This window comes from Somniosus microcephalus, chromosome 13 (assembly GCF_052327205.1).
Source record: "Somniosus microcephalus isolate GS21.2 chromosome 13, FLI_Smic_1.0, whole genome shotgun sequence".
In the NCBI taxonomy this organism is placed as follows: domain Eukaryota; kingdom Metazoa; phylum Chordata; class Chondrichthyes; order Squaliformes; family Somniosidae; genus Somniosus; species Somniosus microcephalus.
This window is the reverse complement of record NC_140999.1, coordinates 62765482-62790290: the sequence shown is the minus strand read 5'-3', so window position 1 is coordinate 62790290 and position 24809 is coordinate 62765482. Positions and strand designations below refer to the sequence as shown.

The 24809-nt window shown below is 48.5% G+C and overlaps 1 protein-coding gene across 1 annotated transcript in view; it reads right to left on the bottom strand.

The window, feature by feature from the left end:
* Window positions 1-24809, bottom strand: part of ankrd24 (ankyrin repeat domain 24) — a 151693-nt gene that overhangs the window by 85378 nt on the left and 41506 nt on the right. The window contains exons 10-15 of the mRNA XM_086004969.1: window positions 23794-23868; window positions 22738-22821; window positions 20845-20952; window positions 18670-18717; window positions 17775-17873; window positions 9769-9838 (exon numbers count right to left, since the gene is read on the bottom strand). Of these exons, the coding sequence (XP_085861095.1) occupies window positions 9769-9838; window positions 17775-17873; window positions 18670-18717; window positions 20845-20952; window positions 22738-22821; window positions 23794-23868 (484 nt within the window). The remainder of the gene's footprint in view (window positions 1-9768; window positions 9839-17774; window positions 17874-18669; window positions 18718-20844; window positions 20953-22737; window positions 22822-23793; window positions 23869-24809) is intronic.

Genomic DNA, 24809 nt, shown 5'->3' with positions numbered 1-24809 from the left:
CAGTGTCTGGGGAACTGTACCCGTGTGAGAGTCAGTGTCTGGGGAACTGTACCCCAGTGAGAGTCAGTGTTGGGTAACTGTAACCCTGTGAGAGACAGTGCCAGGGGAACTGTACCCCAGTGAGAGTCAGTGCTGGGGAACTGTACCCCAGTGAGAGTCAGTGCTGGGAAACTGTACCCCAGTGTGAGTCAGTGCCAGGGGAACAGTACACCAGTGAGAGTCAGTGTCTGGGGAACTGTACCCCTGTGAGAGTCAGTGTCTGGGGAACTGTACCCGAGTGAGAGTCAGTGTTGGGTAACTGTAACCCTGTGAGAGTCAGTGCCAGGGGAACTGTACCCCAGTGAAAATCAGTGCTGGCTAACTGTACCCCAATGAGCGTCAGTGCCAGGGGAACTGTGCCCCAGTGAGAGTTTGTGACAGAGCAGCTGCGCCACAGTAAGTGTCTGTGCCGGGGAACTGTATGCCAGTGAGAGTCAGTGCCAGGGGAACTGTACCACAGTGAGGGTCAGTGCCAGGGGAACTATGCCCCAGTGAGAGTCAGTGCCAGAGGAATTGTACCCCAGTGAGATTCAGTGCCAGGTGATCTTTGCCCCAGTGAGAGTCAGTGCTGGGGAACTGTACCCCAGTGAGAGTCAGTGCCATGGGAAATGTAGCCCAGAGAGAGTCAGTGCTGGGGAAGTGTATCCCAGTGAGAGTCAGTGCTGGGTAGCTGTATCCCAGTGAGAGTCAGTGCCAGGGGAACTGCACCCCAGTGAGAGTCAGTGCCAGGGGAAATGTACCCCAGTGAGAGTCAGTGCCAGGGGAAATGTACCCCAGTGAGAGTCAGTGCCAGGTGAACTGTACCCCAGCGAGAGTCATTGCCAGGGGAACTATACCCCAGTGAGAGTCAGTGCTGGGCAACTGTACCCCAGTGAGAATCAGTGCCGGGGAACTGCACCCCAGTGAGAGTCAGTGCCAGGGGAAATGTACCCCAGTGAGAGTCAGTGCCAGGGGAACTGTACCCCAGTGCGATTCACTACCAGGGGAACTTTTCCCAGGTGAGAGATAGTGCTGGGGAACTGTACCCCAGTGAGAGTCAGTTGCATGGGAAATGTACCCCAGAGAGAGTCAGTGCTGGGGAACTGTACCCCAGTGAGAGTCAGTGCTGGGGAACTGTATCCCAGAGAGAGTCAGTGCCGGGGAACTGTACCCCAGTGAGTGCCATTGCTGGGGGAACTGTACCCGTGATAGTCGGTGCTGGGGAACTGTGCCCCAGTGAGAGTCAGTGTCAGGGGAAGTGTATACCAATGAATATCAGTGCGAGAAGAACTGTACCACGGTGAAAGTCAGTGCTGGGGGAACTGTACCCGAGTGAGAGTCAGTGCCAGGGGAACTGTACCCCAGTGAGAGTCAGTGCTGGGGAACTGTACCCCAGTGTGAGTCAGTGCCAGGGGAACAGTACCGCAGTGAGAGTCAGTGTCTGGATAACTGTAACCCTGTGAGAGTCAGTGTCTGGGGAACTGTACCCCAGTGAGAGTCAGTGTTGGGTAACTGTAACCCTGTGAGAGTCAGTGCCAGGGGAACTTTACCCAGTGAGAATCAGTGCTGGCTAACTGTACCCCAATGAGCGTCAGTGCCAGGGGAACTGTGCCCCAGTGAGAGTTTGTGACGTAGCAGCTGCGCCACAGTAAGTGTCTGTGCCGGAGAACTGTACGCCAGTGAGAGTCAGTGCCAGGGGAACTGTACCCCAGTGAGGGTCAGTGCCAGGGGAACTGTGCCCCAGTGAGAGTCAGTGCCAGAGGAATTGTACCCCAGTGAGATTCAGTGCCAGGGGATCTTTGCCCCAGTGAGAGTCAGTGCTGGGGAACTGTAACCCAGTGAGAGTCAGTGCCATGGGAATTGTAGCCCAGAGAGAGTCAGTGCTGGGGAAGTGTACCCCAGTGAGAGTCACTGCTGGGCAACTGTACCCCAGTGAGAGTCAGTGCTGGGCAACTGTATCCCAGTGAGAGTCAGTGCTGGGTAGCTGTATCCCACTGAGAGTCAGTGCTGGGTAGCTGTATCCCAGTGAGAGTCAGTGCCAGGGGAACTGCACCCCAGTGAGAGTCAGTGCTAGGGGAAATGTACCCCAGTGAGAGTCAGTGCCAGGGGAACTGTACCCCAGTGAGAGTCAGTGCCAGGGGAACTATACCCCAGTGAGAGTCAGTGCTGGGGAACTGTACCCCAGTGAGAATCAGTGCCGGGGAACTGCACCCCAGTGAGTGTCATTGCTGGGGGAACTGTACACCAGTGATAGTCTGTGCTGGGGAACTGTACCCCAGTGAGAGTCAGTGCTGGGTAACTGTACCCCAGTGAAAGTCAGTGCTCAGGGAACTGTACCCCAGTAAGAGTCAGTGCCAGCGGAACTGTACCCCAGTGAGAGTCAATGCTGGGGAACTGTACCCCAGTGAGAGTCAGTGCTGGGGAACTGTATCCCAGTCTGAGTCAGTGCCAGGGGAACTGTACCCCAGTGAGAGTCAGTGCTGGGGAACTGTACCCCAGTGTGAATCAGTGCCAGGGGAACAGTACCCCAGTGAGAGTCAGTGCCGTTGAACTGTACCCCAGTGATTGTCAGTGTCTGGGGAACGGTTCCCCAGTGAGAGTCAGTGTCTGGGGTAATGTACCCCTGTGAGAGTCAGTGTCTGGGGAACTGTACCCCAGTGAGAGTCAGTGTTGGGTAACTGTACCCCTGTGAGTGTCAGTGCCAGGCAACTGTACCCCAGTGAGAGTCAGTGCTGGGGAACTGTACCCCAGTGAGCGTCAGTGTCTGGGGAACTGTACCCCAGTGAGAGTCAGTGTCTGGGGTACTGTACCCCTGTGAGAGTCAGTGTCTGGGGAACTGTACCCGAGTGAGAGTCAGTGTTGGGTAACTGTAACCCTGTGAGAGTCAGTGCCAGGGGAACTGTACCCCAGTGAGAATCAGTGCTGGCTAACTGTACCCCAATGAGCGTCAGTGCCAGGGGAACTGTGCCCCAGTGAGAGTTTGTGACAGAGCAGCTGCGCCACAGTAAGTGCCTGTGCCGGGGAACTGTACGCCAGTGAGAGTCAGTGCCAGGGGAACTGTACCCCAGTGAGGGTCGGTGCCAGGGGAACTATGCCCCAGTGAGAGTCAGTGCCAGAGGAATTGTACCCCAGTGAGATTCAGTGCCAGGGGATCTTTGCCCCAGTGAGAGTTAGTGCTGGGGAACTGTACCCCAGTGAGAGTCAGTGCCATGGGAAATGTAGCCCAGTGAGAGTCAGTGCTGGGGAAGTGTACCCCAGTGAGAGTCAGTGCTGGGCAACTGTATCCCAGTGAGAGTCAGTGCTGGGTAGCTGTATCCCAGTGAGAGTCAGTGCCAGGGGAACTGCACCCCAGTGAGAGTCAGTGCCAGGGGAAATGTACCCCAGTGAGAGTCAGTGCCGGGGGAACTGTACCCCAGTGAGAGTCAGTTCCAGGGGAACTATACCCCAGTGAGAATCAGTGCTGGGGAACTGTACCCCAGTGAGAATCAGTGCCGGGGAACTGCACCCCAGTGAGTGTCATTGCTGGGGGAACTGTACCCCAGTGATAGTCGGTGCTGTGGAACTGTACCCCAGTGAGAGTCAGTGCCAGGGGAACTGTACCCCAGTGAGAGTCAGTGCCAGCGGAACTGTACCCCAGTGAGAGTCAATGCTGGGGAACTGTACCCCAGTGAGAGTCAGTGCTGGGGAACTGTACCCCAGTGTGAGTCAGTGCCAGGGTAACTGTACCCCAGTGAGAGTCAGTGCCGGTGAATTGTACCCCAGTGATTGTCAGTGTCTGAGGAACTGTACCCCAGTGAGAGTCAGTGTCTGGTGTACTGTACCCCTGTGAGAGTCAGTGTCTGGGGAACTGTACCCCAGTGAGAGTCAGTGTTGGGTAACTGTACCCCTGTGAGCCTCAGTGCCGGGGCAACTGTACCCCAGTGAGAGTCAATGCTGGGGAACTGTTCCCCATTGAGAGTCAGTGCCGGGGAACTGTACCCTCGTGAGAGTCATTACCAGGGGTACAGAACCCACGAAATAGTCTGTGTCATATACCAGGCAGGATCCTATTGAGTCTGCACTCTACTGTCTCCAAAGCCTGAACACCCTTCCTATTGTGTGGAGCCCAATACCGCGCACAGTACGCTAACCGAGATCTTATTAAGGTTTAAAATAGGCTCATTATTAACTCTTAACTTTTATATCGTATACCTTGTGCGATAAAACACGACTTGCGCACGATGCGCAGTGGTCGGTATAACGTGGTGGCGCTATTACAGTACGCTACTAAATAATAAGAGTGGTCCCTATGTGTCGTGACCTTTTGCCCCATTGTTTCCAGCTCTACTCTGACCTGCAGCTTTTCTTAGATTGCAGTCAGTGTTTAATACAATCTGTGACCCCACACACCACTGACGGTGGGTTAGAAGGGTGTAAGCTCAGAAATGGTAACTAAACATTAACGAGGGGTCATTTGGTTATATCTGTTCTTGCATCCAGTGCACCTTACCGAGGTGTGAAGTAGAAAGTAAGCACAGTTGTTTCTGCCCGAAATATATGGAGCGCTTAAGACACTGGCAACTTTGAAATAGGCATTAATACAAATAGATAATGAGTAGAATGTTTTGGTCAATAGAAGCGAATGCCCATTTTAGACGTGGCCGTTTTAAGTGATGGGGACTGTATTGAATTCCATCTGCCACATTTTACTCCATTGCATCACCTTAACTATATGTTATAGTTTCCCAAATCAGTTTCTCCATTGGCGGAATTTGGAAATTAAAGGAAGGCTTTTATTAATACATCTTCCATATCAGGATAACTCTACCCAACTTCTTCTGTACAGCAGAGTTAAGAGGAGTTTGTTATAAGACTGGAGTTTCGCCCCATTACCTTTACACACAGGCTATGAGGTTCGAGCCCAGCAACCAATGGGATCTGTGCCCTGGGACCAATGGGATCAGTGCCCAGCAACCAATGGGATCCGTGCCAAGCAACCAATGGGATCTGTGCCCAGGGACCAAAGGGATCTGTGCCCAGGGACCAATGGGATTCGTGCCCAGCGACCAATGGGATCCGTGCCCAGCAACCAATGGGATCCGTGCCCAGGGACCAATGGGATCTGTGCCCAGTGACCAATGGGATCCATGCCCAGCGACCAATGGGATCCGTGCCCAGCAACCAATGGGATCCGTGCCCAGGGACCAATGGGTCTGTGCCCAGGGACCAATGGAATCAGTGCCCAGCAACCAATGGTATCTGTGCCCAGGGACCAATGGGATCTGTGCCCAGGGACCAATGGGATCTGTGCCCAGGGACCAATGGGATCAGTGCCCAGGGACCAATGGGATCTGTGCCCAGGGACCAATGGGATCAGTGCCCAGGGACCAATGGGATCTGTGCCCAGCGACCAATGGGATCCGTGCCCAGCAACCAATGGGATCCATGCCCAGGGACCAATGGGATCCGTGCCCAGGGACCAATGGGATCTGTGCCAAGCAACCAATGGGATCCATGCCCAGCAACCAATGGGATCTGTGCCCAGGGACCAATGGGATCTGTGACCAGCGACCAATGGGATCTGTGACCAGCGACCAATGGGATCAGTGCCCAGGGACCAATGGGATCCGTGCCCAGCAACCAATGAGATCTGTGCCCAGGAACCAATGGGATCAGTGCCCTGGGGCCATATGGGATCTGTGCCCAGGGACCAATGGGATCTGTGCTCAGGGACCAATGGGATTCGTGCCCAGGGGCCCCAGTTGAATCTGGGGCCCCCACAAGAATTGTCTCATGAGGCACGGTGCTGAGGAGCATGCAGAGTGCAGCGGGGAAGCTTCACTGGGTCCCACCTCAGTCAGAAGCCATGGCTCGGGTCAGCTGAGAGCAGAGGGCCAGTGCCAGGTGCAACGCTGACTGACAGTTCTGCCGCTGGCTGATTGCTCCCTGCCAAGCTGAGCTCCTGAACACCTCAGAAGGCACCGCCGGACTCCCTCACCCGATCCAGGCTGAGCCCCTGAACACCTCAGAAGGCACCGCCGGACTCCCTCACCCGATCCAGGCTGAGCCCCTGAACACCTCAGAAGGCACCGCCGGACTCCCTCACCCGATCCAGGCTGAGCCCCTGAACACCTCAGAAGGCACCGCCGGACTCCCTCACCCGATCCAGGCTGAGCCCCTGAACACCTCAGAAGGCACCGCCGGACTCCCTCACCCGATCCAGGCAGAGCTCCGGAACCCCTCAGAAGGCATTGCTGGACTCCCTCACCCGATCCAGGCTGAGCCCCTGAACACCTCAGAAGGCACCGCCGGACTCCCTCACCCGATCCAGGCTGAGCCCCTGAACACCTCAGAAGGCACCGCCGGACTCCCTCACCCGATCCAGGCAGAGCTCCGGAACCCCTCAGAAGGCATTGCTGGACTCCCTCACCCGATCCAGGCTGAGCCCCTGAACACCTCAGAAGGCACCGCCGGACTCCCTCACCCGATCCAGGCTGAGCCCCTGAACACCTCAGAAGGCACCGCCGGACTCCCTCACCCGATCCAGGCTGAGCCCCTGAACACCTCAGAAGGCACCGCCGGACTCCCTCACCCGATCCAGGCTGAGCCCCTGAACACCTCAGAAGGCACCACCGGACTCCCTCACCCGATCCAGGCTGAGCCCCTGAACACCTCAGAAGGCACCACCGGACTCCCTCACCCGATCCAGGCTGAGCCCCTGAACACCTCAGAAGGCACCGTTGGACTCCCTCACCCGATCCAGGCTCTGCTCCGGCATAGCGCCCCCTCTCGGGACCAGGCTGAAAACTTGGGGCAGGTCTGTAAGAATTCGCAATGATTTACAGTTCTGAAGATTCATTTTTTTGATTAAAGGATCCCTGAGCAATGTGCTTTTAAATTTCCAGGGATAAAAATGGCGGACACCACATGGCCGAGACAAAAGAGGCTTGGAATGCAGCTTTCTGTGTCTGGAAGGAAGGTTCAATGAAGACAAAGGACATCTAAACTGCAAAAGAGACTTTTGTATCTTGAATGGGAAGCGTTAACATTTGAATGGATTTTAAATCACCCAGTACTGGACAATAGAGCAGTTGTATCTCCCTTTTGTTTCAGCCCAGGGAGCTCCGAAAATCACATTAACTCAGTCTAACCACTTTGAGTTAGCCTATCACAGCTTTCTCTTGTGTATTGGACCCTTTTGGGTGGGGAATTTTGCACACAGCCCTTGCAAGGCAGAACGGGAGGGGCTCACCAGATATAAAGGTAAGGGCTGAAAAGCCAGCTCTCTCTCTTGACTTCCTGGGACCATAGGTGAGTCTCTCGCTCTCTCTCTCTCTCTTCGCTGGACCACATGTGAGCAGAGTTTCTGACTCCTCAACAAGGCAACCTAGCAGGAGTTAAGGGGGGGATGGTGATTTAAGGGAATTGCTAAGATTGTTTAAATAACATTGTAGCCATTGTATCCCTCGTTTTCACCGTCTGCAACCCCCCTGTTATATTGTTTTACAATTTCACTGTGTTCGTGTGGGATAGTTTGATATTGTGATTATAGTTTCTTTTAGTTAATAAAGCTTGATTTTTTGCTCTCATCCAAACCACTTGTTCCGTTTTAATATCAATAATTATAAGTTCCTCCACTCAGAACTAAAGGAGGGGTAGCGATTCGAAACCACTGTTTGTAAATTGGTTTAGAGTGCAGCAGCAAAAAGACTGCTGGCCAGGTAGATTACCTTAAACCAGTCAAGAAGCCCCCGAAATCCTTACAGGTCCACGGCTCTTGGAGGGAGAGGGAGCACCCTCTGTCTTGGGGACGCAAGGTGGAGTGGGGAGGGGGGGGCGACCCTGAATAATCTTGGTGCACAGGGCCCCCAAGAATTCTCGATTCAGCTCCACATTTGAGTGTTTGGGAGCGGTGTCTTTGAGCTTTATCTCCCTGGGTTTCACTGGTGCTCAGCTGTGTTCTCAGGGGATTGCGTGAGCCATGTGGATTCCTCAGTATGTGCGTGGTCTGAGGTGGCAGCAGGCCCGATGAGTTCAAGGTCCTTTTCCTGTTTGCTGCTTTTACGCTCTTTGGTATCTAAAGCTGCATTTCACTGCACTACAGCCTCAGACCGGGAGCAGTAGAGCGTGAAGTGCCCACCGGAAAACCCAAGTTACACTGCGGGCTGCGAACAACACTCGGCCTGCCAGGACAGAGCTCCGTGTATGCTGCTTCCCCCCAACTCCCCATGACTAGGAGGGCACAGACAGCAGTGTTAGGGTCGCCAATCCTCCAGGATTGCCCTGGAGTCTCCAGGAATTAAAATATTAATCCCTAGAAAAAAACAGGAGAGGAATCCGGGAGAAAACTCAAACAGGGTGGGTTTTTTCCATTTTCTTTGAACACTTTTGTTTATTATTAGTTATAAAAATATTGGAGCTGGAAACAGACTGTTTGAGTGTATGGGGTGGTTGGAGACAAAAGCTGAGGCAATGAAACCTCCCAGCGTAGGTCCAACCAGAGTTTTTTTTATTCGTTCCTGGAATGTGGGCGTCGCTGGCAAGGCCAGCATTTATTGCCCATCCCTAATTGCCCTTGAGAAGGTGATGGTGAGCCACATTCTTGAACCACTGCATTCCGTACGGTGAAGGTACTCCCACAGTGCTATTAGGGAGAGAGTTCCAGGATTTTGATCCAGCGACGATGAAGAATCGGCGATATATTTCCAAGTCAGGATGGTGTGTGACTTGGAGGGGAACTTGGAGGAGGTGGTGTTCCCATGCGTCTGCTGCCCTTGTCCTTCTAGGTGGTAGAGGTCGCGGATTTGGGAGGTACAGTCGAAGAAGCCTTGGCGAGTTGCTGCAGTGCATCTTGTAGATGGTACACACTGCAGCCACGGTACGCCGGTGGTGGAGGAAGTGAATGTTTAAGATGGTGGATGGGGTGCCAATCAAGCGGGCTACTTTGTCCTGGATGGTGTCGAGCTTCTTGAGTGTTGTTGGAGCTGCACTCATCCAGGCAAGTGGAGAGTATTCCATCACACTCCTTACTTGTGCCTTGTAGATGGTGTAAAGTCTTTGGGGAGTCAGGAGGTGAGACACTCGCCACAGAATACCTAGCCTCTGACCTGCTCTTGTTGCCACAGTATTTATGTGGCTGGTCCAGTTTAGTTTCTGGTCAATGGTGATCCCCAGGATGTTAATGGTGGGGGATTCGGCGATGGTAATGCCGTTGAATGTCAATGCCGTTGAATGTCAAGAGGCGGAGGTTAGACTCTCACTTGTTGGAGATAGTCATTGCCTGGCATTTGTGTGGCGCGAATGTTACCTGTCACTTATCAGCCCAAGCCTGAACGTCAACCAGGTCTTGTTGCATGCGGGCATGGACTGCTTCATTATCTGAGGAGTTGTGAATGGTGTTGAGTTGGTAACCCTAAGCCATGCCCACTTTCTCATAACATTAAAAAGGCTCTGGAGTAAGTTTATAAAGTTCCCAAGGGAGCCAATACATTGTGTGAGCAATTTATAAAGCTGGTTTCACACCAGGCTGCAGCGCTGCAGCGATAATGCAGCGCTCCCTCGGGACTGGCCTGCAATATCAGCCTAGATTGTGTCCTGGAATAAAGATTCAGCGTGTTCCAGAGTCAGATCAGGATCCGACCTTGCATTGAGTCACACAAGAAACTGCCTCGCATGAGTGTGAAAGTTACAGTATAACTACATTCTAAACTCACGTGATTACATAGTTACAATGGATGCAAAAATGTAATTGCATTCAAGAATACAGTGTACCTGCGAAACTGCAGAGCATCTCTTCCTCATCCATGAGTTCACTCTCACCGTCCTCATGATGTTTGCCCTGCTAAGATTAGAAAGTTGTTCAGTTAGAGAAGGGACCTCTAGATATTCCCAGTGTCTTGGCCAATATTCATCTCTCAACCAACACTACCAGAAGCAGACTACCTGGTCATTTATCTCACTGCTCTTTGTGGGAGCCTGTTGTGTACAGATTGGCTGCAGTGTTTGCCTTTTTAACAACAGTGAATGAGCTTTAAATGTAATCCATAGGATGTCCCAAGGCATTTTGCAGCCTGAGGATAATGTGCAATATATTTGCAGGGTTATGGGAAAAGAGCGGGAGAGTTGGATGAATTGAATAGTTCTTGCAAAGAGTCAGCACAGGCACAATGGGGCGAAAGGCGTCCTTCTGAGCTGTATGATTCTATAAATGAAAGTTCTTTCTTTCCTCTCCTTGATGGCCATTCGAGGGAAATATTCAAAGTACTGGGGGGGTGGAAGGTAACGATATGTATCAGGCATGCTTGACACACACCATTATTATAAAGTAATGGTGGGAACTGCTACCTTAGCTCATTCAGTCAAACAACAACAACTTGTATTTATATAGCGCCTTTAACATAGTAAAACGTCCCAAGGCGCTGCACAGGAGTGTTACAAGACAACAAATTCAGGTTATTAAACTTCTTGCAGCACTCCAGCCAGGTAGTTAGAGTTTCTTATTTATTCAATTTTGGGATGTGGGCACCGCTGGCAAGGTCACATTTATTGCCCATCTCTAGTTGCTCTGAGGAGGTGGTGGTGGGCCATCTTTTTGAACCACTGCGATGCTGCAACAGAGTGGCTTGTGAGGTCACTTCAGAGGGCAGTTAAGAGTCAACTCCGTCGGTGTAGGACTGGAGTCACATACAGGCCAGATTGGGTAGATCGGCAGATTTCCTTCCCTGAAGTGTTAATGTTTGTGCCCATCTCCTGCCATGTAGCCTGAGCCACTCGCCTAGCCACCTGGCCGGAGGACCTGCCTCCTCTGGGCACTTGCTCCAGGAACAACTCCACCATCCCGTCTGAAAATTACACAGTTTGCTGCTCAGGTGACTCCTGGAAATTCCTGTGCTGCCCCTTTGAACTCAGAAATGGCAGTGTCCTGGAGGACTGCGGTGGGACTTCCTGCCAAGCTCCCAATGAGAGGCGAACATTGATGCATGGGGCTTGCCCAACCTTTGCCAATGAGGCTCAATCTGGGAAAAGAGCACCAACATTTAGACACTTGCCAAATCGCATCACCCATCTGAGGTCAGAGCCCAGGGCACCAGTGCCATTGTCAACCACTCCCAGCTCAGATGGGAAACGGTTAGACCCAAACTTAAGTTGCCTCCACTGTAACGCAAAATCTGCCATAACCCCAATCTTAGATGAGTTACCCCAACCCCCCAGCCCCCCTCCCTCCACCCGTCATTACTCCAGCAGTGAGATATGTTCATATCCCACACTCGCCAACCTGTGGTCCCTGAGTGACTTTGCCAATTTAGTGCTGGTTTGTGCTGAGTTGTGGACTGTTCTATACTGTGGGTCTGTGCCCACTTTGAGCTTAATTGAAATCGACCCATTTGGTGTCCGTCGCAGCCAGCAGAGAATGAGGAGCCTTCGATCTGGTCAGAATGGCTGGGTACAAACCTCGATGCTAGAAACGAGGATACAGAACCCTCCAGGTTCCCCTCCAATTTACACAATATCCCAACACGGACTTGTATTGTCGTTCCTTCGTCGTCGCTGGGTGAAAATCCTCCCTCCTTACCAGCACTGTGGGGGCACCTTCACCACACGGACTGCAGTGTTTCAAGAAGAAGGCCCACCAACACCTTCTCAGGGGCAACTAGGGGTTACTAGCGATGCTCATACCTCGAGAGTTAATGAATTAAAAACTAATCTCTGCTGCACTTCAAATACCCCAAGGTAATACACTCTTACATCAAACTTGTTTTTCCCACTTTCCCAACCAAGGACCCACAAAATTGACCTCTGCCGTGATGGATTACCCTAAAAGTTGGTTATCAAAGGCAAAACTAGGATCGCTAGGCTTCTCAGTCTTTGCAGCCTATATTCCTATTTTAATGTTATAATTTATAATTAAATGCAGAAATCTGGATCTATAATCCAGAGATCATGAATTCAATTTTTTTTTAAACCTGGAAATAAAAAGCTGGTACCAATAAAAGTGACCATGTGTCAGCTGTGGCTCAGTGGGTGGCACTCTTGCCTTTGTGTCAGAAGGTCGTGGGTTCAAGTCCCACTCCAAAGACTTGAGCACATAATGTAGGCTGTCACTCCAGTGCAATACTGAAGGAGTGCTGCACTGTCAAAGGTGCTGTCTTTCAGATGAGATATTAAACCGATGCCCCGTCTGCTCTCTCAGGTGGATGTAAAAGATCCCATGGCACTATTTCGAAGAAGAGCAGGGGAGTTATCCTTGGTGTCCTGGGCCAATATTTATCCCTCAACCAACATAACAAAAACAGATTATCTGGTCATTAGCACATTGCAGATTATGGGAGCTTGCTGTGTGCAAATTGGCTGTTGCGTTTCCTACATTACAACAGTGACTACACTTCAAAAGTACTTCATTGGCTGTAAAGCGCTCTGGGACGTCCTGAGGTCATGAAAGGTGCTATAGAATTGCAAGTCTTTCTTTTTCTTTCATTAAAAGCTGTCAGGTTGTCATTAAAAACCCAACTGGTTCACTAATGTCCTCTGGGGAATGAAGCCTGCTGTCCTTACCCGGTCTGACCTATATGTTACTCCAGGCACACACCATTGTTAAGTCTGTGTGTTATAGTGAGAATTACTACACAGACCACAAGAGTAAATTCAACAGGTCTTTACTGGTTGGAGGTCGGACTATACTGAATACAATATTATTACACTGTGCTTATATACCGGTGTGGTCACCACTGGTATTACGTATACAGCAGCCAAAGAAAGTAGTACCTTTCTTAAGGTGGACCAGGCTTAAGTTCTCTTAAGGTGGAACAGGTTACATACACCACAATCCTCCCTTTTTAGCTTAACAGTCATATCCCCAAATAAACATAACATATATACATATATAACTTCAGGTATAACAGTTCAAAGGTTCAGTCTCTCAGGAGGCTTTCTGATTCGGCTTGGATAACGCCTTTCAGTGGTCTCTGATTCTTGTTGTTGAGGTGCCTCCTCTAGTTGGTTGCCAATGTATTGGGTGTCATCATCATCAAATACATTCTCGGCCGAGGTAGATGCTTCAGGTTCATGAACGTCTTCCACAGCTGTCTCGGTCACAACCATGGGTTCGACCCTTGCTCTCGACTCTACCAGTTGATCCGCATGACGCCTTATCACATTATGACCAATATCTACGGTGTACATCAGAGGTCCTTGTCTGGCCCGGATTGTTCCGGACTGCCATTTGTCGTTTCCATAGCCCCTTGCCATCACTGGTTGTCCTACGTCGAAAGTTCGAGTGGTCTTGCTGTTGATATGCCGAAACTGTTTGTTTTCCACTTCCCTCCGCACATTTGGTTTTAACAAGTCCAACTTGGACCGCAACCTCCTGTTATAAAACATCATGGCAGGACTTTGGTTAGTCACGGCATGATCGGCGTTTCTATATGACATCAGGAACTTATCGACCTTGTGTTGCAGCGGAATCTGATCATCATTCATGGCCTTAATAGCCTTTTTGAATGTCTGGACAAATCTTTCAGCCAACCCGTTTGTCGCCGGATGATATGGGGCAGAGGTATAATGTTTAACTCCATTCTTCTTTAAGAATTGTTGGAATTCTTCCGATACAAACTGTGGTCCGTTGTCCGAACAGATCTGTTCTGGCAATCCGTTCCTTGCGAATATTGTTCTTAACACCGCAATTGTCTTTTCTGAAGTAGTGGTATTCATCTTGATGACTTCTGGCCATTTGGAATGTGCGTCCACCGCGATTAGGAACATGGAGTCCATGAATGGACCAGCAAAGTCAATGTGTACGCGTTGCCATGGGGCTGAAGGCCATTCCCATGGGTGTAGCGGTGCTATCGGAGGTGCATTTTGCACTTTTTGACGCCCAGCGCAGCTTTTCGTTAACTCCTCAATCTGTTGGTCAATACCCGGCCACCATACGTAAGCCCTAGCAAGACTTTTCATTTTAACTCCCCCCAGATGACCTTCATGTAGTTCTTTTAAAACTCTTTCCCTTAACTTGGGAGGAATAATCACTCTTGTCCCGTACATCAAAGTACCATGGCAGACGGACAGCTGGTCTCGCCTTGCCGAGAATGCCGGTAACAGAGGATCACCCCGTGTTGGCCATCCTTTCACTGTCACCTCGTAGACTCTGGACAGTGTTGGGTCGTTCCTGGTTTCTCTTTCAATACTTGCGTTGGTGACAGGTAAACACTCGATAATGGTCGAATGAAATAACTCAACAGGGTCAACTTCCTTCGTGTCTTCATCTTCAGGTAGTGGCAGGCGCGACAGGCCATCAGCATTGCCATGCTGTTTCGTACCTTTGAATTCTATCTGATATTGATGTGCCCCTAAGAAAAGAGACCATCTCTGGAGACGCTGTGCTGTCATCACCGAAACACCCTTCTTAGGGTTAAAAATGGACACCAACGGTTGATGGTCCGTCAGAAGTGTGAATTTTTGGCCCTGTAGGTAATGATTAAACTTCTTCACTCCCCATACAAGGCTAAGGGCCTCCCGATCGATCTGCGCATAGTTGCGCTCAGCGGAGGTCAATGATCTGGATGCAAACGCGACTGGCCTTTCCATGCCATTTGGCAATTTATGTGAGAGTACTGCCCCAATACCATATGGAGAAGCATCACAAGCCAACCGAATAGGCAGTGTCGGGTTGAAGTGAGCCAACACTTCCTCTGAGGTGATCAATTCTTTGCTTTTGCGAAATGCCTTCTTACAGTTTTCGCCCCAGTCCCATGGTACCCCTTTCTGTAAAAGAGCGTTCAACGGATGCAGCACCGTGGATAGATTTGGCAGAAATTTATGGTAGTAGTTAATTAATCCTAGAAATGACCTCAACTGAGAGACATTCTCCAGAGCGGGAGCCTTTACAACTGCCGTTATCTTGTCAGGAGACTTATGAAGCCCCTCCCGGTCAATGACATGACCACAGTACGAGATCCGCTTCTGGAAGAACTCACATTTCTGCCGATTTACTCTAAGTCCATACTCTTTCAGTCTGTTGAGCACCAGTTCCTAGTTAGCGAGATGCTGTTCATCACCATCACCTGTGATCAGAATGTCGTCCAGGTAACATTGTGTGCCTGGAATTCCCTGTAATACCTGCTTCATGGCCCTCTGCCAAATTGCTGGAGCCGATGCCACACCAAAAACCAGCCTATTGTACTGGTACAACCCTCGATGCGTGTTGACCGTGAGGTATTAGCGTGACTCTTCTTCAACCTCCATCTGCAAGTACGCCTGTGCCAGGTCTATCTTGGTGAAGTGTTTCCCGCCAGACAGTGAAGCGAAAATATCCTCAATCCGTGGAAGCGGATACTGCACCGTGTGAAGCACCGGATTAACGGTGATCTTGAAATCTCCACAGATGCGAACCTTCCCTGGATCTCCTGGCTTATTGTTCGCAGGACGTTTCATAATGGGAACAATGGGCGTAGCCCACTCACTCCAATCTACTTTAGACAGTACCCCTGAACGTTCTAGTGCTTCCAGCTCCGCTTCAACCGCAGGTCGTATTGCATAGGGTACCGGTCTGGCTTTAAAAAATTTTGGTTGTGCATGTTCATCAATCTTGATGTTTGCCGTAATTCCTCTCAGTGTTCCCAGTCCCGGCTGGAACACCCCTTTAGCCTCATCCAATATTCTGGACAATCGTTTAGGTTTGACAGCTGTTTCCCCGGAATCTACCGTTAGTGCTTTCAAGGAGTGCCAGTCCATATTCATTTTCCTAATCCACTCCCGTCCTAGTAGTGGTGGACCTCCTTCAGGTAGCACATATAAGTCCATTACTTGGCTTCCTTCGCCCTTGTGGACCACTTCTACCTCTATTTTTCCGATGGGGTACACTCTTTGCCCCGTGTACGTTTTCAATATAATCTCCGTATCCTGTAAGGGAATATGTTGGAATAACCTTCTGTAATCTTTCTTATTCATGACCGTCAATGCCGATCCAGTGTCCAATTCCATTTTTACTTGGACTCCTGCTATCTTAAGAGTGACCCAAATTGTCTGGAGGTCTGTATCCTTACCAACGTTGTGTATTCTTAAGCTATCCAGTTCATTACTGCTAGCGTCTGAATCTGACTTCTGTTCAGTCAAACTGTTCTTTGTCACCTTGTGTACCTTTGCATATTTTCCTTGCAGTGACTTTTTATTGCTGGTCTTCTTTCCTGACCGGCATACTTTAGCTATGTGTCCAAGCCTGCCACACGTTCTGCATTCTTGGTTTTTAAACCAACACTGGTTCTGATCGTGCGTTGTCTTTCCACAATGATAACATTTGACAGAACTCAAACCCAATTTGTTTGTACCGAGTTCCGGTGACCGTAGCTGCATTACTGCCGTGCCTCTCGCTGCGGCCTCATGTGCTGCTGCCATAGTGACCGCCTTCTCGAGAGACAGCTCATTCTCCTCGAGCAGTCGCCTTTGTGTATCCTGTTTAAATAAACCACACACAAATCTATCTCGAAGTGCCTCTGTCAGTCCCGTTCCAAACTGACAATATTTTGCTAGCTTACGTAATTCCATCAAATATTCAGCATTGCTTTCATTTTGCAGCTGTCTTCTATCGTAAAATTTAAATCGTTCCGCTAGCATCAGCGGCGTGGGGCTAAGATGATTTTTTAGGACAGTAACAATCTGTTCGAACGTCTTATCCACCGGTTCATCTGGTGATAACAGGTGTTTCAATTGCCCGTATGTCTTCGCACCCATTAAGTTTAGTAATGTTAGTGCTTTATCTGTCTCAGGAATTTTATTTGCCTTACAATAGTTTTGTATGCGTTCTACATACATAGCCCAGTCTTCTATATCACTGTCGAAGGCATTAATGTTCCCATGTTTAGGCATCGTAGCAATTTATCGGATTTTTAATGTTATCTAAGATGGCAGCTTCCCGCTCTTGCCGTCGTCCTCCGCCCACAAAATGGCGGTTTTCCCGCGCTTGGCGGTCTTCACCCATCCCCCGACGCTGTCTCCGCTTCACCGCGGCTCTCGCGCCTTCAGTTTCCCCAGACGCTGCGCCTTTAGCCCGAATGCGGCCCTTATCTCTGGTCGCGATCGACCTCACCGCCCTTATTCCTCCGTCTTCCCAGCCCCGTCTGTACAGCCAACGCGGTTGACTATCTGTCGCGTCGCTGCCCGGCTTACCCACCACGAGGTAGTAGAAGAAGCTGACAGTCGCTGATGGAGGCTTTGAGGTCAGGATGTCTTCTGCACTCCGGTTGCTCGATGCCTGCCGCTCGACGTGACTTCCCATAGGTGATGAGGGTGGAAACCTCTCTTCGACGTCCTGTCTGTGGACGAAGTCGCCGTGGAAATTACTGCAGCAGGGTAAGAATCGGACTCGTCGCCACTGTTAAGTCTGTGTGTTATAGTGAGAATTACTACACAGACCACAAGAGTAAATTCAACAGGTCTTTACTGGTTGGAGGTCGGACTATACTGAATACAATATTATTACACTGTGCTTATATACCGGTGTGGTCACCACCGGTATTATGTATACAGCAGCCAAAGAAAGTAGTACCTTTCTTAAGGTGGACCAGGCTTAAGTTCTCTTAAGGTGGAACAGGTTACATACACCACAACCATCGTGGTTGATTCTTACCTGCCCTCTGACGTAGCCTAGCAAGATACTCTCAGAGCAACTAGTGATGGGCAGTAAATGCTACCCTTACCAGCGATGCCCACATCCCGAGAATGAATAAAAAATAGATAGCCTATTGTACAATGTTAATCTAATATATCTTTTTAAATGAATCATTTACCTCATGCAAAGACAGTCTGCCCTGTAGGATTTCAACCTGCTTGGTAACATCGTGATGTTCTTGCTCTTTCTCAGTTAGTTTGTTTGTCAGCTCCTGTATCTGTCAACGTTACCAAAATTATTAACGAGGCAGTAAAAGGTTTAGATCGTGCTTAACTTCGAAAAGGTTATGTAGATTTTCCTCTTCAGCGATCTGAGGCCATCACAGAGGAATATCTAACCTCCTATTGTTTTGTCTAACAGAAATGACTCGGCCTGCAGATATTGACCCCGAATTTCCACTGGATTCTCCCAATCTCCTGCCACAACAGTGTAGCCTGCTGGCGTTTAAAGGCCTTGCCTTTGCCTTCTGTTAATGAAATCTACAGCATTTCTTGAACGAATGGAGTCAGGTGTAAACACAGTTGAATTTTACCTCAAGGGATGTTACAGATCAGTGAATTATGTTGATAAATTTAGAATGTGATAGTCTCACTGATAACCCAAAGGCTTTCACAGATACTTTGACCATTGAATGGTTGAGGGGTTGTATCATTACATAAATACTTCTATTCTGGGGTCATGCAAATACGCCAAGATAATCAGAATGGAAAGCGCTGCTATTTTGCAAATTAAATGTGGATTGTTATTAACCCCAAAATGTACATCCAGATCCCTGTTGATATTCAGAAGTACAGTCTACTCCTGTTCATTTTACATTCAGCAGTTGGAACAAAACAGCACTAGACGCTTTTTTAGTGTGAGCAAATCTGAATTACCCGTTAATTCGAATTAATCTGCTTCGAATTAACAGCAGTGGACTGTACCAACTAACATTATCCAAACTCATTGCTGCCCAGCTCTGAAAGATTGGTGAGACAGTTTGACTGCCAGAAATGATTTAAAAATTAAAGTACCTGATTCTCCAGTTTCTGGATTCCACTGTCTTTTGCAATCAGCACTTTCTGAAATCAAAAGGAATTTCAAAGATATTTTTGTTTCTTTTCCATGTGGTCCACTTATGCCACAGCCAATGTCATGCAGTTGACTAAAAACATGGTCCACCAATCCCTAACTCCAGTACAGCTGATAAAACAACCAATTAAGAGTTGACCTGTACGGATGTCAGAAATGCTAACTTAAAAAGAATGTTAGAAGTTTGTAAGTCGAAATGGATGTGACATGACTATAGAGCACTTTCATTAATGCAAAGGAATAGAATCATAGCATCATAGAATAGTACAGCACAGAAGGAGGCCATTCGGCCCATCGAGTCTGCGCCGGCTCTTTCGAAGAGCAATCCAGTTAGTCCCCCACCCGCTCTTTTCCCATATCCCTGCAATTTTTCCTCCTTCAAGTATTTATGCAATTCCCTTTTGAAGGCTACTATTGAATTTGTATCCAGCACCCTTTCAGGCAGCACATTCCAAATCCTAACCACTCGTTGCGTAAAAAGGTTTTTCCGCATTTCACCTCTGGTTCTTTTGCCAATCTGTGCCATCTGGTTATCAACCCTTCAGCCATTGGAAACAATTTCTCTTTATTTACGCTATCTAAATCCTTCATGATTTGAAACGCCTCTATCAAATCTCCTCTTCGCCTTCTCTGCTCCAAGGAGCATGGGTAAGTACTAGCACCATGAGTTCCGCTTCCAAATGAGTGTGAGCTTAAGTGAGGGCTGGAGAAAGATAGACCTAGAGTGGACAACTCAGGTTAAAATCTACAGATTTAGGATTCTGTTTTGGGAGACAGCAAATGTAAACTGAATAGAGGAAACCTAGTCAAGATTGGTATAGAATGATAGTTTGGTTTGGTTACACATACAGGGTTTGTGTTTTCTAATTTGTAAAATTCCCATTTTCAAATAAGAAATCCTTTACAGACATCCTTATAATGTTCTGAAACACTGACCTGGTTTAATCTCTCATGGCTTTGATTGGATTGGTACAATTTTAAAAGGGGTGCAGGAACAGAGAGACCTGGGGTTCACACACACAAGTTTTTGAACGCGACAGGCCAAGTAGGATTGTACCTGTGCCCGGATTGTACCTGTGCCCGGATTGTACCCGCGCCTGGTGTGTCTCCACAGGCTGTTAAAAAAGCGTACAGGACCCTTGGCTTTATAAATAGAGGCATCGAGTACAAAAGCAAGGAAGTTATACTAAACCTTTATAAATCACTGGTTAGGCCTCAGCTGGACTATCGTGTCCAATTCTGAGCACCACACTTTAGGAAAGTCACAGAGGAGATTTACCAGAATGATACCAGGGATGAGGGACTTCAGTTATATGGAAAGACTAGATAAGCTGGGATTGTTCTTAGAGCAGAGAAGGTTAAGAGGAGATTTAATAGAGGTGTTCAAAATTATGAAATTATGGTTTGATAGAGTAGATAGGGAGAGACTGTTTCCACAGGCAGGAAGGTCGGTAACCAGAGAACACAGATTTAAGATAATTGGCAAAAGAACCAGAGGGAAGGTGAGGAGAATTTTTTTTACACAGCGAGTTGTTGTGATCTGGAATGCGCTGCCTGAAAGGGTGGTGGAAGCAGATTCAATAGTAACTTTCAAAAGTGAATTAGATAAATACATGAAAAAGAAACATTTGCAGGGCTGTGGGGAAAGAGCGGGGGAGTGGGGCTAATTGGAGAGCTCGTTCAAAGAGCCGACACAGACACGATGGGTCGAATGGCCTCCTTCTGTGCTTTATGATTCTATAATTCTATAACCCAGCCGTATATTTTACAGCAGCGATTGATTCGGTTCCTGCTTTGATTCAGTCACAGTTTGCCGTTGTATTGTGAATCTGAAATTGGAGCCAATCAGGTGTGGGTGTGACAGAGGTTTGCATGTGTAACAAGTGTGGGGGTAAATGATGCGCTAGATGCAAGACCTTTATAGAGATTATTAGTTATTATATTAAATGTGACGTATTATGAAACCTGGACAAGAAACTCACTCTGGTTGAAGTGATTGATACATTTTTAATAAGGCTAACTGATGCTTTCTAATAGAGAGCAGAGCTTTTTGACAGCCGGCCCGAGGCCTGCAGTTGGATTAATGGCAAACCGTATAAGATGGTGCAAAGGATTACCTCCCGCTGGCACTTGTCCACCAGCTGCTCCAGGTTGCTAATCGTCTGCAGCAGATGCTGTCGCTCCTGTTGAAGAAGGAATACCTCCTCGCTTAGCCTCTGATCGTCCTGTGAGACCAACACAGGTGGTTAAGAGTTGTGTGCACAGGTGAACCTGCACTGGACGTACTTTACTCACCCCGCCCCGCCCCCACCTCCCCTCTAGTGGTCTCCCTTATTTTCCTGCATCAGTTGGGTATTCAACCATGTGAGGCACTGCTGCTGAGTCCTATGTTATCCTCACATGATGACCACACACATGCACATTCCAGTGTCAGTCAACAGACAGCAGTGATGAGCATTTAAAACAGATTTTAAGGAAAAATTAAAAATTGTGAACACACCATTGTCTCTACTTCACTCCTCCCAAATCTCTCTTTTTTCCATTCTCTTTCTGCCATATTTATTTTTTTTTAAAATTTTTTGATTTAGCTTTTTTAACAATTTTCCCTTAAAATCTTTTAAGAATTTGCATTTAAATAGTACCTGAATTTGCATTTATAAAGGGCCTCTGAATGTCCCAATGCGCTTTACAGCCAACAAAGTACTTTTTGAAGTACAGTGACTGTTGCAATGTAGGGAGGCACAGCAACCAGTTTGCGCACAGCAAGGTCCCACAAACAACAATGAGGTACATGACCAGATAATGGGAGTTTGGTGGCACTGGTTGAGGGATAAGTGCTGGCCAGGATACCTCTCCTGCCTTTCTTCAAATTGTACCATGGGCATTCTGGACAGCCTTGGTTTAATATCTCATCTGAAAGACAGTACCTCCAGACACAGCACTCTCTCCGTCCCGCATTGCGCATCAGTCTACAACAGATACCTAACTCCTGCAGTAGGTTTGTACCTGGAGAGTCAAAGGTGAGCGGGCTACCACTGACAGAAGTTGGTTCGTGGCTTTGTGATCTAACATCTTAGCATCCATGTGGTCCAATATGGCACAGACTTGATTGGCAGATGTAAATGGGTTTGATTGATTCACGTGGAACAGGTTTGAATAGTTAATGCTGAACGGCTTTGATTGGCTAATGAGGAACGGGTTTGATTGGCTAATGAGGAACGGGTTTGATTGGCTAATGAGGAACGGGTTTGATTGGTTAATGAGAAATGGGTTTGATTGGCTAATGAGAAACGGCTTTGATTGGCTAATGAGGAACGGGTTTGATTGGCTAATGAGAAACTGCTTTGATTGGCTAATGAGGAACGGGTTTAATTGGCTAATGAGGAACGGGTTTGATTGGCTAATAAGGAACAGGTTTGATTGGCTAATGAAGAACGGCTTTGAATGGCTAATGAGAAACAACTTTGATTGGCTAATGAAGAACAGGTTTGATTGGCTAATGAGGAACAGGTTTGATTGGCTAATGAGGAACAGGTTTGATTGGCTAATGAGGAACGGGTTTGATTGGCTAATGAGGAACGGGTTTGATTGGCTAATGAGGAACGGGTTTGATTGGCTAATGAGGAACGGGTTTGATTGGCTAATGAGGAACGGGTTTGGTTGGCTAATGAGGAACGGGTTTGATTGGCTAATGAGGAACGGGTTTGATTGGCTAATGAGGAACAGGTTTGATTGGCTAATGAGGAACGGGTTTGATTGGCTAATGAGGAACAGGTTTGATTGGCTAATGAGGAACGGGTTTGATTGGCTAATGAGGAACAGGTTTGATTGGCTAATGAGGAACGGGTTTGATTGGCTAATGAGGAACGGGTTTGATTGGCTAATGAGGAACGGGTTTGATTGGCTAATGAGGAACGGGTTTGGTTGATGAATGTGGAACGGGTGTGATTGGATAAAAGGCCTTTATTATTCCGTATGTTCTGAAGGCTGAGTGAGTGGGATGAGCTCACCTTTGGTGTAAGTGTTTCTGTTGAAGAGTAGGATGGACTCGTTGAATCACCAGTGGAGAGAAAGTCACAGGATTGTGAAGGGCTCTGGAACCAGCAGCACAAGAGAAGAGATGTTTCAGTTTTAATGCAACAAATGACAACTGTGACACAGAAATCAATCAATCACTTCTGTGTCCCCCTCCCCCCTCACTCCCCTTCTGAAAGTAAATGACTTATACTGAGGTTGGTTCAAACAACACCATCAATTCTCTGGTTCTTTGTTTAAAAAGCCATGCTTTATTTGTGATGCTAAACAGTGAGAACTGGCAGACTATTCCAACATGGGGGGATCACAGTGAAGCCCAATCCTGTCTTCATTTAATGTACACACGGGCACACTAACAAAAGGAGTCACTGCATAGTGATCAGGAGCAGGAGCCCTGCCCGATTCCTTTCACCTCACTAGACTAAGACAAGTTGCAGTTCACCCACTGCTAAGATCAGGTAACTCGGCATAAACTGGTGTCACTGAATAGTGGGGTGCCTGGCCGGTTTCCCTCCCAGGGATTGAGCCTAGGACCTTCTGGTCTCTGAAGCTGACTCTCGCACAGAGCCTTCATTTGCCAAATGAGTTATTAAGGAAGCCTTGTGCCAACATTCAAGCTCAACAACTTCACTGGATTCATTCTCAAGAATTCTTTAACATATTCGCCCGGAATCTCCACGAGGGTTATCGGCAGGAGATTGGCGGATCCCCTCCTGGGGAAACATCATGGCTGTTTATGCCAGCTCGCCAGGGTTTGCCGTCCATCTTACGGCCAAAATTACAGGGCGAGATTTGGAGAACTCCCACTCCCGTTATTTTAACCTCTTCCCATACACATTAACTGGTGACGTAGTTCAGAAATAGGGCTTGAAATTTGACCCGTGACCTTTTCAATTGAGGGCAAAGTTGATCTCCAGATTGGTGCATCAAAAAGAGGTTAAAACAGTATCTGTGTTTGTGCCTCCGATTCTACACCGAATGCAGCTGGATTGCTACAGTCTATTTGGATTATTAGAGTGGGTTCTCGTTACCTGGGTCGAAGGGGTGCTGGGTGGCAAGGGGGCTTGCCTCTTTCGGGGACTTGTAGCTTTCTCTTTTGCCAAAACCTGTAGAATTTGAGAATAATCGAATGAAAGAAGCCAGCAAATAGGATAATAATCTGAATGAGTGGAGAGGAAGGAGTTCCGGGTGCAGACAAACTGGAAGGGTGGAATCTCAGGCATGCAGGTGGTAGGAGGGCTTTCTGAGGAGGACAGAGAGATGCAATTCTCAGGCGGGCCTGTAAATGAACGAGCAGCCTGTCTGCCTGATTCCGGTGGCAGGCTGCCTAAATGCACAAACTGGGGTCCTATGCTGGTTGTAGGGCTCCGGTTTTCAATTTTCAGGTACAGTCGGGGGGTCCGTGTGCCACGCTCACTCCGTCCATTTATGCCGGGTGGTGGGGGCTGCTCCAGTAAATGCCCAGAAATGTCGTTTTTGGTGAATTCCTGTCAAGTCAGGGGGAGTAGCAGTGCTCCTCCTGTCTCCACACAAATACTGTGGGCCGTGGGTGCCGGTTCCGTGCATGGCCCCATCTGCAATCGCCCCACACTTCCCGAAACCCAACCTTGCCGGCCGGTTACAGTGGGGAGTGATGGTGTCCAGCTCTCGCATGGCTAGCAGGCTGCAGCACAGCGTCCACTTGTTGCCTGCCGCTCACCAAGGTTATGTAAATGATGCCCAAATCTAAAAATGGCTCAGGCCTCCTGGCGCAGGCCTTCGATAGTCCACTGGGGGTCTTCTTCACGTAATTTCTGGGTCTGTTGTAGACTAATTGATAGAGATCAATTGGTATGATTAGGCAACAACTCCAGTGTCATTGTATCATCTGACGACCAGGAGGGTAGAAGAAGAACTAAATGGACCTTGGACTTTTACCATCCTGTGTTCATCTAGGGAGAATGGCAATGCATCACAAAGATTACTTAATACGTGGAATAATGTCGTAGACTTCTCCACTCCTCCTTATTTCTATAGGGGGGGCACAGAGAGACGATATTTAGTGTGT